The sequence below is a fragment of the Maniola jurtina genome, chromosome 16, assembly GCF_905333055.1.
Source record: "Maniola jurtina chromosome 16, ilManJurt1.1, whole genome shotgun sequence".
In the NCBI taxonomy this organism is placed as follows: Eukaryota; Metazoa; Arthropoda; class Insecta; order Lepidoptera; family Nymphalidae; genus Maniola; species Maniola jurtina.
The window spans coordinates 13260534-13278219 of NC_060044.1; the positions used below are offsets into that span (position 1 = coordinate 13260534).

At 36.1% G+C, this 17686-nt stretch overlaps 1 protein-coding gene across 6 annotated transcripts in view; it reads left to right on the top strand.

Annotated features, from left to right (window-relative positions):
- LOC123873220 (echinoderm microtubule-associated protein-like 2) overlaps positions 1-17686 on the top strand; it is a 78331-nt gene that overhangs the window by 43209 nt on the left and 17436 nt on the right. For 3 of the 6 annotated variants that reach the window (XM_045917951.1, XM_045917955.1, XM_045917950.1), the window contains exons 3-7: positions 1583-1774; positions 2391-2499; positions 2841-2978; positions 5234-5365; positions 6844-6918. In XM_045917951.1, coding sequence (XP_045773907.1) covers positions 1583-1774; positions 2391-2499; positions 2841-2978; positions 5234-5365; positions 6844-6918 — 646 coding nt within the window. The remainder of the gene's footprint in view (positions 1-1582; positions 1775-2390; positions 2500-2840; positions 2979-5233; positions 5366-6843; positions 6919-17686) is intronic. The other 3 variants (XM_045917953.1, XM_045917952.1, XM_045917954.1) reach the window with 2 other exon arrangements.

Consider the following 17686-nt stretch of genomic DNA (forward strand, 5'->3'; position numbering starts at 1 on the left):
CTAGATATTTTATAGTATATCCCGATTATAATCACTGTTTGTTTACCAACCAAGGCCGTGTTACGCAAGGGTTTAGCTGATTTAGCTTGTGTAACCGCCTGTAGTGCACACAAAACATTTGAGGTCACCGGTACAGAGTCGCCGATCATTGCCGCCATTGTTCTAACAATACAACAATTAACTACCATTCAATGTGACATACCGTATTGCAGAGTTGCAATGACATGATTATGGAGTCCCTATAGCTTGGTGGTAAAAGCCTGCCTTTCCATCAGATTACATGAAGAATCGGCGATTCGTAGCGATGGATGTGTGTGTAAGGTATGTGTGTTCGTGTGTATACTATGTGTGTGTGTTCAAAGTTCAAACCCTCAGGCAAGAATAAAATATTTTAAAAATATTGTAAACTGTTTTTGCCGCGCAAGAATACTGTTGTATTTCCACGCCGAAAAGCCAGGCTGATTCTTTGTTTATAAATAAGTCACCAGTTTTTCTGTTCCCCTGATGGAAGAATAAGTTTTCGAAGGTGTATATTTATATTTATATTTATTTTTCATGTACCAAAATTGTAGTTACAAAGTTAAGATAAATTAAGCTATGTACAAAGGAAATGCTTATCTCTAAACAGAGATTTCTTCCAGCTTCCCCGTGCAGGTTGTGAGTAAGGTGCATAAATACGTGGAATAGGTCCCATTGTACTAGATTTATAAAATGGTTAATACAAGTGCTACACAACAGGTACAGGGACAGGTGTCCCTGTTTTCAAATAAAAAGCAGAATCATATATTATGTATGTTGTAGTAGGCATTCTTTGACTGAATTATTTTCAACTGTCGATAATCCTGTCCCGAAATCGAGTACAAAAACAGCTGTGAAGACTATTTACTTGCTTTTCGAAAAATGCGAGAAAATTCCAAATTATTACCAGTCCTATTGTTTTCAACTAAAAATAAATAAATGTGATACAATGTTAATAAGTATGTACATTTACCTACCTAACGTCTAGTTCAAATAAAGATTCAAGGTTGTGCCATCGATGGTTTCTTTGTATTCTAAGTATTGTCATTGGTAATGATAATAATCTGTTATAACAATACCTACCTATATAGTCGCAGTTTCGAATTGTTTACGCTAGAAAATGAAACGTAATATTTTCCACTGTACTTATAGTTTTACTAAATAAATGGAATTTTCTCAATCTTTCCTTGACTTTTTGATTGATCGTGCTTTAAATATTTTGGATTTGAAAAAGAGTTCTTTAAATGATGGCTCTTTTCGAATTCACCCTAAACACAAAATGGTTGATCGAAATTTTAAACCAACCCTTGATAAAGGTGAGCCATGAGTGTGAAAGGAACCGATACATAGACAAGATAGAAGCCGAAACCCAAATTACTTAATCTAATGCCTGCTGTACCTAGCCTGTCATTCTCTACCGAAAATCTAGAGCCCGAATGGACGTTAATTTTTTTTTGGCCCAAATAGGCCTTTTACTAAATAACCATTTATTCTTTCAAAGTTGATCCTAAAGTCTAGAAGAAAAGATTTATGAGAAGTAATGCTAGATTATTTGTCTTTCCAGATGAAATGCTAGAGAGCGAAGGCGCGGGCCTGGCAGCGCGTGTGGCGGAACTAGAAGTGCGATGTTCGAGGCAGGCGGAGGAACTGCTGTGTCTGCGGTCCACCCTCGCTGATGCTCTGCGAAGACTGAACGCGCTAGAAGGCAGAGCTCCCGCCACTTCTGGCGCACAGAGGAATGGGACTACTTATTCAGGTAAAGATCATTTCATTCATTCTCGTCAGCTCTTGCTGGGTGCAGGAGTCAGTCATAATCGCATCTACTTATCAGCTCTCAATCATTACCTATCTGAACGGTGAAGAGCAAAGCTTCGAAAAAGAGAGAAATGATGAGAGAAAGTGCGGGCCTGGCAACACGAGTAGCAGAACTAGAAGAGGAGACGGAAGAACTGCTCTGCTTCCGTCGACCCTTGCTGATGTAATGCTAATACTGCACGCTCTAGAGGTAAAATTCCCGTTACTTCTGCCGCACAGAGGAATAAGATTACTTATTCAGGTAAACTTGGCTTCATTTCTTATTCATCGTCATCCAGCCACGTCCCATCCTTTTAGTATCGTCAGTTAGCTATACCGAAAAACACCCTTCACTACGATTATTATTTAGTTAATTATGTGTTACCATAGTCCCTTCCACTTGCTGATAGTTTGGGCTATGTTCATGCTTTTGGCTATCCGATGGATCAATTTCGAATCGATGTTCAAGGCAGGTTGACTAACGAACTCAATGCAATTATTCATAGTTTGGGAGAAATTAAGATTTTTGTGACCTTTATCTTCAAACGTAATACAAACGTTTTTTTTATCCTTTCCAGGAAACACAGGCACGCCCACACGTGAGCTAAGGATCCGACAGCCATCTTACAGAGAAAGCGTCAAACGTACCTCCAGCTATGGCTCCAGCGCCTCCTCACTATCACAAAGGTACTTAAATTACATAGGCCGGCTCATTACAGAACACGGGTTTCCTCTCAGAATGAGATGGGGTTTGGCCATAAACTACCACGCTGGTCAAGTGCGGATTGGCAGACTTCACACACCTTTGAGAAAGAACGTTATGAAAAGTCTTAGACATACAGGTTTCCTCACGATAATTTCCTTCACCGTTTAGGCAAGTGATTTAATTACTTAAAACGCACCTAACTTTCAAAAGTTAGAGGTGTGTGTCCGGGATCGAACACCCTACCTTCGATTAGGAAGTGGACGCATTAACCACTAGGCTATCACATCTTACACTAGCCTTATAATAAGTCTTAATTTTCCAGACGCGGTCCACAGCACCAATCAACAGGGTCCCTGCAGTCGGATTCGCCCGCATCGTCTTCCTCTCTGTCGCCCGCCCCTTCACCGTCGCCCCGCGCGACCCCCGCGCCCCACACGCCACACACAGTACAACCTTACAGGTAACCAAGCACACAGGGGTACACATACCCTTACATAGCTAGCCCTTGATGATTTCACCTAGTGGTAAGTGATGATGCAGTCCAAGATAGAAGCGGACTAACCTGGAAGATAGATACCAGAGTAACGATGGTACTTCTATGTTATGACGCCGTCTAGACAAAGCAATCGTACGGTAACCGGTAACGAGCGACCTGGGATATCCATATTAAGCGGCTTTACCACGAGATCAAAGGCGTCGGACTCTTGTGTCTCCTTATACTGTGATATGGTGGTTTTATTTAACTCAACCTGCTTACCAGTAAGTCATTCTTTGCCGGTAATCTATTCTAAAGCAGGGGGGTGATTCGCCAACTCAGAGTCTAACACGGAACGATAGAGACCGAGGAAACATCTCCCTAGTGAAGGTATATTCACATTGACCCAACGTCGTCGGCCAATGTGTTTGTTTATTGGTCATATGCTTGCCAACATTGGCCGGCGGCGTTTTACTCTAGAGTGAACTTACTATCAAATGTTTATCAGGCTCTTCCTAGTTTTTACATCAAAAATGAGCGATAGGTAAAGAGCAAGTTATGTTAATGATGAAACAGGTAAGTTGTGAAGAAAACTAACAATACGTAAATGCACTCTAAAATAATTAATTAAACTTTAAGTTGTTACTTGTCATTTAAATTTAATATAAAGTAAAAGATAAATAAGTAAAACGTAAAGAGAAAGCCATATTTTTTATTTAATTGTATAATTCGTAAGTTAAATTAAAACACTAGCTACACAGTAATAATTTACCATTAATTATACGGACCTACTTAGGTATAACTTAGGTATATCGTGATTGTAAGCAAAACAAAAAATAAGCATTTTATTTTCTGTTTGATTTCTGAAATAATTATGTGCTATCCAGATTTACTTTGCTGGTATAAAAAGTTGGATTCTTAATCATTTGTTTATTGTAATAGAAATAGTTATTCATGATAATTTTGATAAGCTCCGATAACGATAAGCACATTCTTTTCTAAAAACTATAACTTCAAAGATCGTCGTAATTTTGCGCGTTCGATAAATCTCCGATTAGAAGGAAATCTAAATAATTACTTTTGTAAAAACCCTGTTTTTAGGTTTATTGTTTGCTAAACAGAACACAAACAGATTTCAAATCTAGACATTGCAATAGTTCTTGCAATAAAGCAGGCTTTACGACTTGTTGCGTTAAGCCTTTGTAAATAGGCGTTTTCTAATCAATACAATGATTTTTATTATAGTTGTTTGATTTGTTATTACAAGTACTTATGAGATTAATTGATATAATCATTGCACATATTTTCTTGTTACCTTTTATCGTACCTCTGTATCTTTAATTATTATGTATCTACATCAGAGTTTGTATTTTTATAAGGAAGTGGATGTAGCAAAATCACTCCATGCTATGATCATCATCATCATCATCATGACCAACCTATCTAAGTACCTATATTTGTAGCATTAAAATGTAGCTAAATGCTTATGTAGGAACAATTTTAGTTAGTCTAGTTTAGAGAACCAGGACCCCATCAAAGTGTTAAAGTTTAGAAGATCAAAGTACTGGGAGACCTAGGTCTACCATGTCGATCTGATTTAGACTCCTTTTCGTCGTCATTTTGCCTCAAGAAACTCGATCTAGCTAGATAAAGTACTGCCACTTTTATAAGGCCGATATTACACCTGTAAGTCTTAGTCACAGTAGCTTACATGGTTAACTTACGACTTTACTAGTGTTAGTCTTATTAGTGTTATTTACCTTACAATTTGTTTTTAACCGACTTCCAAAAAAGGAGGAGGTTCTCAATTCGTCGGAATCTTTTTTTTTATCAATCAATCACGTAAGTGTGTGAGTAAAACTTATAAGTGTAATCGCAGCCTAAGTCGCATCAGCAAAATCTTTCATAGGGAACAACCAATAGCGGACAGACTGCCTCTAAGATATTTTCGCGCCATTCAAAAATAAATTTCTGCTCAGTTACGGTCGGCCTCAGAACACGAGTAGCAATTCCGCGAAACTATTGCATGAAAAACCTGTCGCACTTATGACCTTTTTCTATAACGCCACACGCACCTAACGCATGTGTATAACCGTGCCACGCGAATATGATCATTAAGGTGCTAAACGATTTACAGCCTTTGATTGTACATCATATCGTGCGCGTAACTTATAAAAGTGGTAGTAGGTACCTACTGTACACGACCATGATCATCGCTTATAGTGCTCACTGTAATGTAGATCTCGCAATAACTCGACGTCCGCGTCGAGTCGGCAAGAGGTCCAGTCGCCTTCGCCCGCAGCCACCAGCCTCACCAAGAGGTGGAACTCCACGGGGGACTTCAACGCGCAGGGACTCCTGCCCAGTGCAAGGTCAGTGTAGAACTGTTATACTGTACGCGTCACGAAAGTTGAAACTACGCGGTCAGCTCCATAATCGAAGAGAAAAGCTCACCGACTATATATTTTTCAAATAAGACTTCGGACTTGTAACTTAGATCTTTTTCGGACGGGCATATCGTTCGCGTTACTTCTCTCTGTATTTAAGATGGCCGCCAAACAGAACAACTGTTCTAGGGTAGCCATTTTTTTACCAAGTACCTACCATGTAGATGCATAAAAGTAGAAACTACCATAATATAAGGTTTACAATTTACAATGATATTTTGAAGCAACCATCTTATTTGTCGCGATTCTCAAAACGCACTTGACGCAAAGATGCTATAAATTAAAAGCGCATATTTTATTTTCTATGCAGATAGAAAAGAATATCTCTTACCGACTAATATTTTTTTTAAAGAAAGCTATTCTGTAAGTTAGAGACCATCTTCATATAAGGAACCACTTAAACTAATGCAACATGGTTAAACGATTCAGTAATTTTCAAGGCATTTGTCGCTGTACGCCACGCAGCCTAAACCGATGCAGTAAACAGCTTTTCAACATTCGTGACGTGTACTAACTATGCTTTTTAGGCTTACTTGTAGATATTCAGATTTCATGTTCATATATAGAGTTCATATAACATGAATTTCTAAATCAATTTGATTACAGAATAAGGTAGCCTTAACTACTTATCTGGAACTAGGATTGTTAATTAATTGAAATCTATATAAGGTTAATTGAAATTTGCATTATAAATTGTCTACAAGGTTCATTAATATTGATGGCACATCCTTAAGCGCCATATAGAGATCGTTGTAAGGATTTATTTGCCTTAAGATATCTGTACCTATACCTATTTTTAAATACAAAACTGAAGATATTAATACCACATTATCCTAATTTAGATAATATCGCACCCCTAGATAAAAACTGTTTCAACTCAAAAACCTTGCCTTTTGATAAAATCTCAATGACTCAATCATACGTATGGGAAAACTGTAGTAAGTTTATGATGATTTATGTAACAAAGCACAATAATTTCGACTAAATCTTTTTCTTCAGTAGTTTTTTTTAACTGTTTTTCTTAGTTTCTAAAACAGAGTTTTTTGAGTTAAAACAGTTTTGATCTAAGAGTGCGATAAGAAATCTGAGGGAGATTTTTACCTAAACATAGGACAGAATCGTTTGATCTTTATGTACTTAGATAATATTCTAGTATTTATTGTAACATTAAATGAGATTAAGGCTGAGACCTATAGAGCTCACTTTGATTTTGCTCAGACTTAAGACACTGTTAAAACGAGACCGCGTTATACCACTGGCATAAATCTGTCTCGTTTTTACTGAAACTTAAGTGTAAACAAAGTCAAAGTGCAGTCTATAGATTTCAACCTAAGTGGACAAAGATGAAGCTAGAAATATCTTATGCTCTGCAGTTTTTGATGTCTATTTGGTTATTTCCATAGGTTTACAACCACCAAGTCGTTGCTAAATTTGTATTCTAAGCAATCGACGCAAAACGGATCTATTTTGAAACACGGGTAAGTTCCAATTATTACGGTGGTGGTTACGGGTTAAGCTTATCTGGTGGTGGGGATTGGGTGTCGTTTTTTGTTTGAATCTTGGTAATATGGTGTGTACTAACTAACTTCTCGTTACGACGTGCGCCATGTAAATAGAACCATATCATTGTGTATCTGCGCTGTCATGGGTGATTTAAGGATCTTTTCAGTGGTATCTACAACAAGAAAAAGTTAAACAGCACTAAACCTGACGAAGGTTTTATATTTATGAACACAGAATTTTCCTCTTTCATTTGATATCATGCTCGATATAATATCAAAAAACAATTTTGGATGCACCCACTTTTTTGGATGTAACATCTTTTTTCGTTTAAAATGTAACCTATGTCACCTGGACTATAAGAACGAATTGATTGACGCCTCATTCATCAAAATCGGCCCAGTAATTTAGGCGCTACGGTGGAACTCACAGAATCTGATACAAACATACATACATAGAGTGCTAAACTCAAAACCCTTCCTTTTTGGCTTTGCCGTAGTCGGTTAAAAAAGTAAGAGCAATCCAGCCATTTGCGCAGACAAAACCTCGACATTGTCGTCAGGCTCCAAAGGTATTTTTACGTGGTACCAAGTTTACGCGCTTATATCTATACTTCATATCTATACTTTAAATAAACCGGGTTTTACTAACAAGTTTATCTCCATGTTTTTTAATAAAAAAAAGTTCGAAGTTTTTCATCTAAAAAGCTAATTGTATTTGATTAGTTAGTTAGTCTATTACCGTTGAGTACGAGTCTAGGTCCTACTTCTTCTGGAAGCTTTCCTATGAATAAGCACTGTAAGGTAAGTCGTGTTAATTTAGGTAATTTTACAGGTAAAGTACCATTTTTTTTAATTTTTTTTTTTTCAACACCAACATCTAGCATTACAGGATAGTTCCTAATTCGCTAGTGTAAAACATAGGTATTTACAGATACAGTTCCCTGCAAAAAATATTGTACATCGACCTTTAGAAAGAGTTAAGTGGCTACGTAGAGCGTTGTCTCTATCATTGAGACCGCCAAAACGTCACATAGGTATGAGTGACAGAGACAACACTCTTCGAAGCCGCTATCTTTTTCTAAAGGTCGATGTGTATTTCCTGTCGGGTACTGTAATTTACTTTGTTTGTCACAACAAAGGTCACAAAGGTGACTGTTTTGCATCTAACAATAAAAATAGCTGTATGGAAACACCTACGCCGCCATTTGTTACCGTTTATTGTTTCCAATAAAGCTGCCGTCTTAGCTGTCATGCGGTATTTAATGGCGTTAAGAAACACATAAATCAAACACATTATTTAGCAGTCCTTTAGTTTTGCTCGACTTAAAATAGTGCACATCTGCAACGAGAGGGTCACAATACATAAATGTAGTTTTTGGGAAATCACTTTTTCTTTTTAGATCTTCTATGAGGGTACGGATGCGAGTTCAACTCGCACTTGACCGGTTTTAGGGTTCCGTACCTCAAAGGGAAAAACGGAACCCTTATAGGATCACTTTGTTGTCTGTCTGTCCGTCCGTCTGTCGGTTTGTGTTTTCAAAGTAAGATAAGTATACCAAGTGGGGTATCATATGAAAGCGCTTTATCTGTATACTCTAAAACAGATTTTTATTTATTTTTGTGCATAATAGTTTTTGATTTATCGTGCAAAATGTCGGAGAAAATACCCGAGTACGGAACCCTCGGTGCGCGAGTCTGACTCTCACTTGGCCGGTTTTTTTCATTACAATTCTATGTAGGTAGGTACTAGGTACTTCTCTAAGAGAACATATCAGAGAATTCAAGAGATTGTATATCTAAAAAAGACTACTTTATGCTCTGATAGATCATATTTTTTCCCATTTTACTTTTACTAATTATTTTTAAAATCCTCTAATGTGTCACTTTTTTAAGCAAAATGACCTTAGATAGAAGCTGCGAGAGATAGAAAATTGGCTCAGTAAAAAAGTGTATTAAATGCAACCTCTCAGTGAGGAATAGCACTATAATTTAATAAAAAAATACGCGGGCGAATTTGCGGACATCAAATTGTCTAGATAATGAAAACTGGAACAAAAACCTGTTGGGACCATTAATCACTCTTACCTGTACTTTGTTCAGGGTGCGCCGATAGTTAAAATGTAGAGCTTATTGTGCTTGCAATGCGATGAAAGAACTAGCAGGGTAACTATTAATTATTAAGTTAAACTACTTGATAAAGAAATTGCTTCCATTTTGCAAAATTTAATGCGTGTTAAGAAATAGGTGTAAGCTCACTTATCACTTTGAGGTAAACTTATATTAGGTACATAAAGAATTACATTATAAATATTTAAAATGTAAAAATAATAATTATAAAATATCTGCTACGTCTTTAATATTGTTGTGTAGAGCCTAGAGGCGGGATTCATTCTTTATGGAACGACAGAGCGGACGGACGTATTGTGATTGTATTTTGAAGGTGTTTAATATACAAAGTGAAAACTATGTCGAGATTTATTTAAAAATCCTGATAACCTGAAGCTGTGGCTACAGCTTCAGAAGTGGGATCCCGGAAAATAACACTATTTTCTGTTCCACGCCAACGACTACGTCAAAGTGTAAGTAGCGTTTATATACCTAAGTGATTACTTTTCTCTCCTATAACTATCGTATAGCTAATATTTTATCAAGAAAACAATTCAGTCTACGATGTTAAATGCGAATTTACGGTAATCAAAAGTTATTGGCCGATTACCATTGTCTCCAAATTACGCAACTAAGTATAGTCAAACCGGCGCACGAAGGGTTAAAAGCAATACAACTTTTTTTTTAACAGTGTGTTTATATTTTATGTCATTTTAAAGGATATTGTAAAGAGTAGAGAGTGATTGAAGACAACGTTTAGAAAACCCGAAATTATACGACCGCGACGTTAAAGTCGTAGGATAGTTGCATAAAGATCTTTCAAAATGGGCATTTTGTCTTGTGAAAACATCTATTTAACCTAATAAAATATGACTAACGAGGTAGTTACCTACGTACCATTATGTGACCCTTTCATGATTTGAAGTCGTATTTAATACTAAAGCAATAAGACCATTTTGTATGTTGAGTAGTATACATATAATTCTTTATGTTTTCTGTTTTTGTTTTGTTGTTTATCTCCATTTTAATCACGATTACTTTAGTTTTGAATGAGATCCTAAAGTACTGCAAGATATTTATTTAAGAAAAAAATGAAAAGTGGCTGTCATAGAATTATGTCGCATCGCCTGTTGCTGGGCCCCATTGATGGCTCGCTTGTTTATATTTCATGTAGTTAGTAGGTACTTATCAACAGGTATTCGTTTATATACGACTTACGAGTTGCAGAGCTGGTGATTGTTTATGTTAAATGTAATGAGATCCCGTATTCACTTCGCAGTACTGAGCTTTTATTATTTCCTTGGTGTTGCTTGTATTGTTAAGTTTGAATCATGATTAATATCGTTTCGGGTCGGAGTTTTTCCGTACCTAATCAAGGAGTAACGTGAAGTCAAAATAGTAATACTATTTTTGTGATGTCAAAACTTGTTATTACAAGCGAAGAAAGGCAGGCTTAATATGTCATTACTACGAACGAGATTTCTAAGCTCTTTGTCAGTTTCAGATTCTGAACTATGGAACGAGGTGATGATCAGCCACGGAGAGTGGCCTATGACTGGTTTAGTGCAGACCCAGGTGTACCCAGGTTCGAGGGTCAGGGTCAGGAAGCACTAGAGATTATTATTCAGAGTAAGCAAGGGTATTGCGGGTGTGCTATACCGAGGTAGAGAAGGGTATTGCGGGTGCGCTATACCGAGGTAGAGAAGGGTATTGCGGGTGCGCTATACCGAGGTAGAGAAGGGTATTGCGGGTGCGCTATACCGTGTGGACCGAAAGGAAAAATAAACTAATCGAATAATTTTCCTTGCGAAAAGACTACGTTGAATTCTTGACTAAAACAAAATACTGGTTAAGCAAGTTAAATATGGAGAATTTCTTGAGCAATATTATTATGCTAAGGTATATTTAAAACAAAAACAAATTTTTATAATTATTGTTCGTTTATGTATATGAGTTAACTGCCATACTTATTTGTCATCATTTAAATATTTGAAACCATATTATCCACATGGTTGCTATTTTATATTTTCTGTGTATATCTTGTTTGATGCATATATTTATTTAAGAATTGCTGTGTACACTGTACACCGGTTGTTGCTTGGATCCTGATCTATTGTTTCTATATTTAGACTTTTTAGATTTATAACCTGTTGGGTGCGCCTTTTTCAATAAAATAAAATAAAATGAAATTTGTTAAATAGGTGTAAATTATGGATATCAGGCTGTAGATTGTTTACTGTACGGCGTTGAGGATAGAGCTGTAAAAGTTAGTGCGTAGGTTGAACAGTTTTCAGAACCAAAAAAAAAGTCATAAAATATTTTAGAATCTTTAAAGTATGTTAAGCCCCGAAATCTACGATTCACATTTTAAATTTCGGAATGAACGTAGGAATGCTATTCCAACTGTTAGATCCAGCAGTTTGAGAGTCGATACAAGATGATATACCACAATTGCAATGAACATGGTCACCTGAGTTTTAAGTGTATGAAATATCCTGCAAAGTGATGTACCTGCGAGATATCAGACCATTTATCTATTCACTGTTTTACAAATAAAACTAACAAAGATCGCGAAAAGGATGCGAATTTCACAAAGGATAAAAATGAAGCAAGTTGTTTAATTACATCATACAGTGAATCTCTAGTGAATATATCGTATCAATTAAAATAAATAATAATTAGGAGACTGTCATTTGGAGTCGGAAAGTCAGTGTTCTCTCATTATGTTAACAAAGGTCACGGAACTCAATTTAGAAATAGTTGTACCAAAGGAGTTACCCGTACTCAGAGGCATTGGTGCCAATCTTATAGCTCCAGTAGGTATGATGACTGTTTCCGTAGTAGTACAAGGTATAAAAAAAATAAACCATTAATGTGTATATCGTTGAATATTATGTTATTGCCTAGTTATTGATAGAAGTCTTTATTGCACACAAAAACACATGTAAAGGAATACAACACAGAAAGAAGAAAACAGAAAAAAATCAATTGTGTGCAAAGGCGGCCTTATTTCTTAGAGCAATATCTACCAGGCAACTTTTGCTGAAACAAGAAGCTAATGTTGTATAGTACCAAATCGCAAAGAATTCATCGATATTACTTATAATATATCTATATTAATTATTATATTAATAAACATAATAAAACATAAACATACATACATAACTATTGTAAGTAAATAATATGTATATTATACTATATATGGCAATAGTTACTTGCATAACAGGGATACATATAATAAAATAATAAACGATATTTAACTATTATGGCGAAGATAAATAAATTCTTTAAGACTATTTTAAATATGGGCAGAGATTTCCAATTCCGAATATTTTTGGACAGGTCATTCCACAGTTGTACAGCATATACTGAAAAGGATTCCCCGTAAAATTTTGTCATTCATTATTAGTAATTCTTTCACCTAAAACCCGGATATTGTTATCACAAAGACTTCTGCTGCGATTATATTTCAGAAGATGTCGAGCATTAAAACACGCTTAGTAGCAATTATAAAAAAAAAAGATACAGAAATACATCCTAATACATTACGTGCTATTCAGATTATTGCCGAATCCAATACATGTGGCCAAGTTTTCGTGAACGGTTCGGTTTGTGGTCCGGAAGGGAAGGAATATTATCTTCTCCCGTGAGAGTAAGACATCAGGGATAATCGTGGTGTTCTGGATTCATGCAATGTTACGTTTTGTGAATCCCAGGAAAATGATGATCTAAACTGTAATCATGATTTGAGTACAAGTGACCGATTAAAAATTACAAGAATTAGTAAAGAAATACCTTGATTGTTTTTCGAATGGACTTCATGATCTAGATGGTGATTGAATTCGAGGACATGAAGACGGTTATCTACCGACTGTACCACATGTTATACGCTGATCGTACTTTGGTTAGGAACATGGTACAGGAGATGGTCGAGCATGGGACAATTTGGGAGTCAACCTTACCATACGCTAGTCCAATTTTACTTGTGAGTAAAATTGGTGATAAACGCTTTTGTGTAGATTACAGAGCGTTAAGTCGCAAAACTAACAAGGAATACTATCCACCCCCTCGTATCGAAGACCAACTCGACCAATTAGCAGGCAACAAAATATGCACATCATTAGAACTGGCCTCAGTGTATTACCAGATATCAGTAGCAAAGGAGTCACGACAGGACAGCTTTTGTAACCCGCGATGGCCAATACAAGTACAACCAGATGCCTATTGGCTTAGTGAATGTACCCTTAGTATTCAATCGTGTAATTAATAAAATACTGCTCGAGGCAAAAACTAAATACGCTATCGTCTATATAAATGATGTCCTTATTTATTTATTTTAATTTTTAAGGTAAACAAACAGCATGATCACAAAACACTTATATAGTACACTGGTACACTGGTATAGTGGTGTAACACACCACTTACAGGTATATACAATTTGATATGATAATTTAAAGAAAATTAGCATTTAATTAATATCATTCCATCTAAGGACGTCGCCAAAGATCAAAAGCGATTGGAAGAGGTTTAAAAAAATGATTGAAGGGGCGGCGGGCTTAAATTAAGCAAATGTCATTTCTTCATTGAAACCAGAGACTTTTTTTGGATATTCCTATATTGAGGCTGTAACTAAATTTAATAAGCTCATCAATCAACATAAACTGCATCAATTTCTAGGACTATCTGGATATTGATAGACCTATACTAGAATTGTATAGCCCAAATGCTGAAGCCCAAGCTGACACGGATGCCAGTATGAAAGGTGTAGCTGGTATCCTTCTTCAGGCGAATTCAAATGGAGTTTTCCAGCATGTGTCATATTTTAATAGAAAAACGAACACGGAGGTGTGTAAACACCATTTTTATGACCTAGACACTGGCAGTGGTCACATCTTTAAATTGGTTTAGAATCTATCTTATTGGTGTTCCTCTTAAAATATTTACAAACTGTAACGTGAACTACTCCTGCAAAACCACGCATTGCTTGATAGTGCAATCAAACTCATGAAGTTGAATCCACCATTGAGGATTCAACATTAAATGTAGAAGTGAAGGGATGCTGAGTGCAGTATTAAACGAAGCTATTAAGGTGTCATCCGAGGAGGAGTTAGCAAGTACTAGAGAAGAAGCAAAAGTTAAAATAATAGAAATATAAACCAAATATAGAGAAAAATATAATAGTCATAGGAACACTCCCAAACAATATTCTGAAGGTGACCTAGTAAGAGTATAGCGGCAAATGCCTGACGATGGGCAGTCACAGAAACTGGTTGTAAAGTACCAGAGTCCATATCACATCATAAAAATCCTTCCTAATGATAGGTGTGTCATTAAAGATACGCCGTTATCGCGTAAAAATAACCGCTGCTACGAAGCCATAGGTGCAGTAGACAAAATACAGCCAGGCCTAAATTTTTCTATGGATTTAGAAAGTAGTTAAATATGAATAATTATGACGATACGATAATTGTAATATAATATGTAATTATAAAAAAATGATGAAACGTAATTGTCAAAGATTTTAATATTATGTTTTTTTAAATATATTAAAGAATTCTTAATTAATTTTTAGAATTAGTTACTCTAGTTGATTGTATTATTTTCAATTATTATTTGTTACTATGAATTGTAAATTTCGTATAACAGAGCGAAGGGACTCGCTCATTGCAGGAAGGCCGAGCTGTAAGCTCACTTATCACTTTGAGGTAAACTTATATTAGGTACATAAAGAATTACATTATAAATATTTAAAATGTAAAAATAATAATTATAAAATATCTGCTACGTCTTTAATATTGTTGTGTAGAGCCTAGAGGCGGGATTCATTCTTTATGGAACGACAGAGCGGACGGACGTATTGTGATTGTATTTTGAAGGTGTTTAATATACAAAGTGAAAACTATGTCGAGATTTATTTAAAAATCCTGATAACCTGAAGCTGTGGCTACATAGGCGATCGAATAGTCAGTTCGCATTTTTTTTGAACGAAAATATATTATTATCTTTCTCTCAAAGTCACAGACTATAAGAGGGAACCATCGCAATCAAATTTATAAACTAAAATTGAATTTTTAAACGAAACAATAAAATAGCCTACAAGACCTAAAGTCGTTTCTAACTACTACTTACTTAGTAACTAGACTACTTTCTACACGGCATCGTACCGAAATGCTAAATCGATTGACAGTGCGACTCTACCGGTAAGGTGGTAAGCCACGACCGAAGCCTCCCTCCAAACTAAAGGAGTATCAGGGGCTCCCGATGAATAAAGCTTTATTTATGTTAGATAATAAATATAAATAAATGGTTATTAGCAAAAAATACTTGTTCTATTCACGGGACATCATCACAAATTCACCATACCACAGAATCTATTGAATCAATTGGACCGAGCAGCGTTGCGTGACCGTCCATAATGGTTTAGATGCTAAATAATGTAGAAGCCTCACCAACTGACATTGACCTTGCAAACCCACTGCTACAAAGAAACTAAGAATAAAGAGAAATATAGACTACAAAGTTGCGCCAGAATATGAAGCCGGTACGGAGAAACCGATCATGTGGCAGCAAATCCATAATAGATTTTATGTTATCACTGAATTTTGAGAACCCACAATGTAGGTACTACTTAATAAACTTCAGTGTTTTATCTAAACACTTAGTTCAAAACATCCAGTTGGACTTCGTCTGTGTTGGTGTTAGCTTGCGGGCGTGCTCTACCTTTTTGGAGTAGGTATTTTTTTTGTTAAAACTGACTGAAAAGTGCTCTAAGGGGGTGCCCGTGCGTGTGTCGGCGAGCGCCGACACAGACGGGGTCCGTGCTTGTATAATTTCCCTAACTTGTTACAAATAACTACAAACTTGACATTGGCTAATCTTTGTAAAGCCAGATGAGAGAGAAAAAAAAACATCTAGTTAACCAGTGGCTTGTTAAAAGAGCTAGAAATGAGCGCTAATTACAGAGACAAATGAAGAAATCTTCTGAAACACGGGCCCCTAAAGCTCGATACAATAAATAAAAAAAACTACGGCGGTTTCAGTTCTTAAAAAATATGTTAAGTGTTACACAGTGGGTTCAGCTATTTCTGGCCATGAGAACCCGATTAGGTACAGCAAAATATGAAGCCGATCGCGTATAAAGCTAGCAATAAAGCTTTTCGCAGACGACTATTTACTTTAATTCAGATTTGGACGTGACGGCTCTGTCTTTCTATTTCCTTTAGTCTATACATTTTAAAGTGAAACAATAGTTTCCTTCAGTTATCTGAATAAAACAAACGTCATCTTAAAACGTAGGTGTGACTCACAATATACATACAATTATAGTATAGCAAATCCCATTTAGCTATCAATCTTGTGAGACGTTTTCTGTACGACATCCATTCTATCCGACGCATTAGGAATCCATTGCTGGTTTCATCATAAGCTTTTGAAATTACAATTATACATAGCCAGCAATGTATGCGGCTAAAGTTCAAATAATGGAATGCAACATGATGAGGTCACAGTATTGGTCATTACGTTATATTAACGCAAATTAGTCGATTGTGACGTTGTGTTAACATTGCTGTTTTTGCTAGGAAACATTTGCTACTACACCCATGCAGAACGAGCAGTGGTTGTTCTAAAAGTTGTAATAAACGCAATGAAACATAGTAAGGTCATTCAATTCTGTTCACGCGCAGTCTGCGAATGTTTTCCCCACAAGTCGGCTGTATGAAGCGCGAGTGTCTTTAACTTTTTAAACCGGTTCCAAAAGCGTTGCGATAAAACTTGTGCCTTACTTGGAATAAAAATTGCTAGACCAGTTTAAAGCTATGGACGACAGGTATAATTTATGTAATAGATAGATATCAGTCTATAGTGCTTATCAGTTATCACTTATCAGTCACCATTAACCCATCCCCGGCTTACAACGGAGCACGGGACTCCTTAGAATGAGAACGGTTTGGCCAATAGTCCACCTTTGAGGACATTATGGAGAACTCTCATGCATGCAGGTTTCTTCGCGATGTTTTCCTTAATCGATAAAGCAAATGAAATTTATTTTCTTAAAACGCACTGTAACTCCGAAAAGTTAGAGGTGCGTGCCTGGAACGAACCGCAGACCCCCGGAATAGGAGGCGACATATTAACCACTAAGCTATCTAGTATCTACTGCTATTAGCCGCTTACTCTATAGTGCTTATCAGTTATCAGTATCATTATAGATTAAATACATGGACCTTTAATATTATTATTCTTTTCAAAACGACTTCAAAAAATCTCTTAACACCTGGATTTTTAATGAAGGCGAGCTGTAAGAGCGTCAGGATTATATCCTTGACCTGCTTTAGTTTTATATCTTGATCGTGTCCTACGTAAACATATTATATTATGTACATTCATACATTATTTTAATTATATTATATGTTTTCCTTTGTAGTTTAAAAAGATCGCTATTGGTCAGTTTTTTGATACTTACATGACTGAGAAAATTTAGAAGTTACACTTACCTACTATAAATATTTTGTAACGTAAAAAAAATATAAAATTCCGACTTCAAAAATAGGTACCTACTGTTGCAACATAACAGTATATTCAGTATTTTTGAAGTCGTTTTTGGACAGGACTTTCGTCCCATCTGGAATGAAAAATA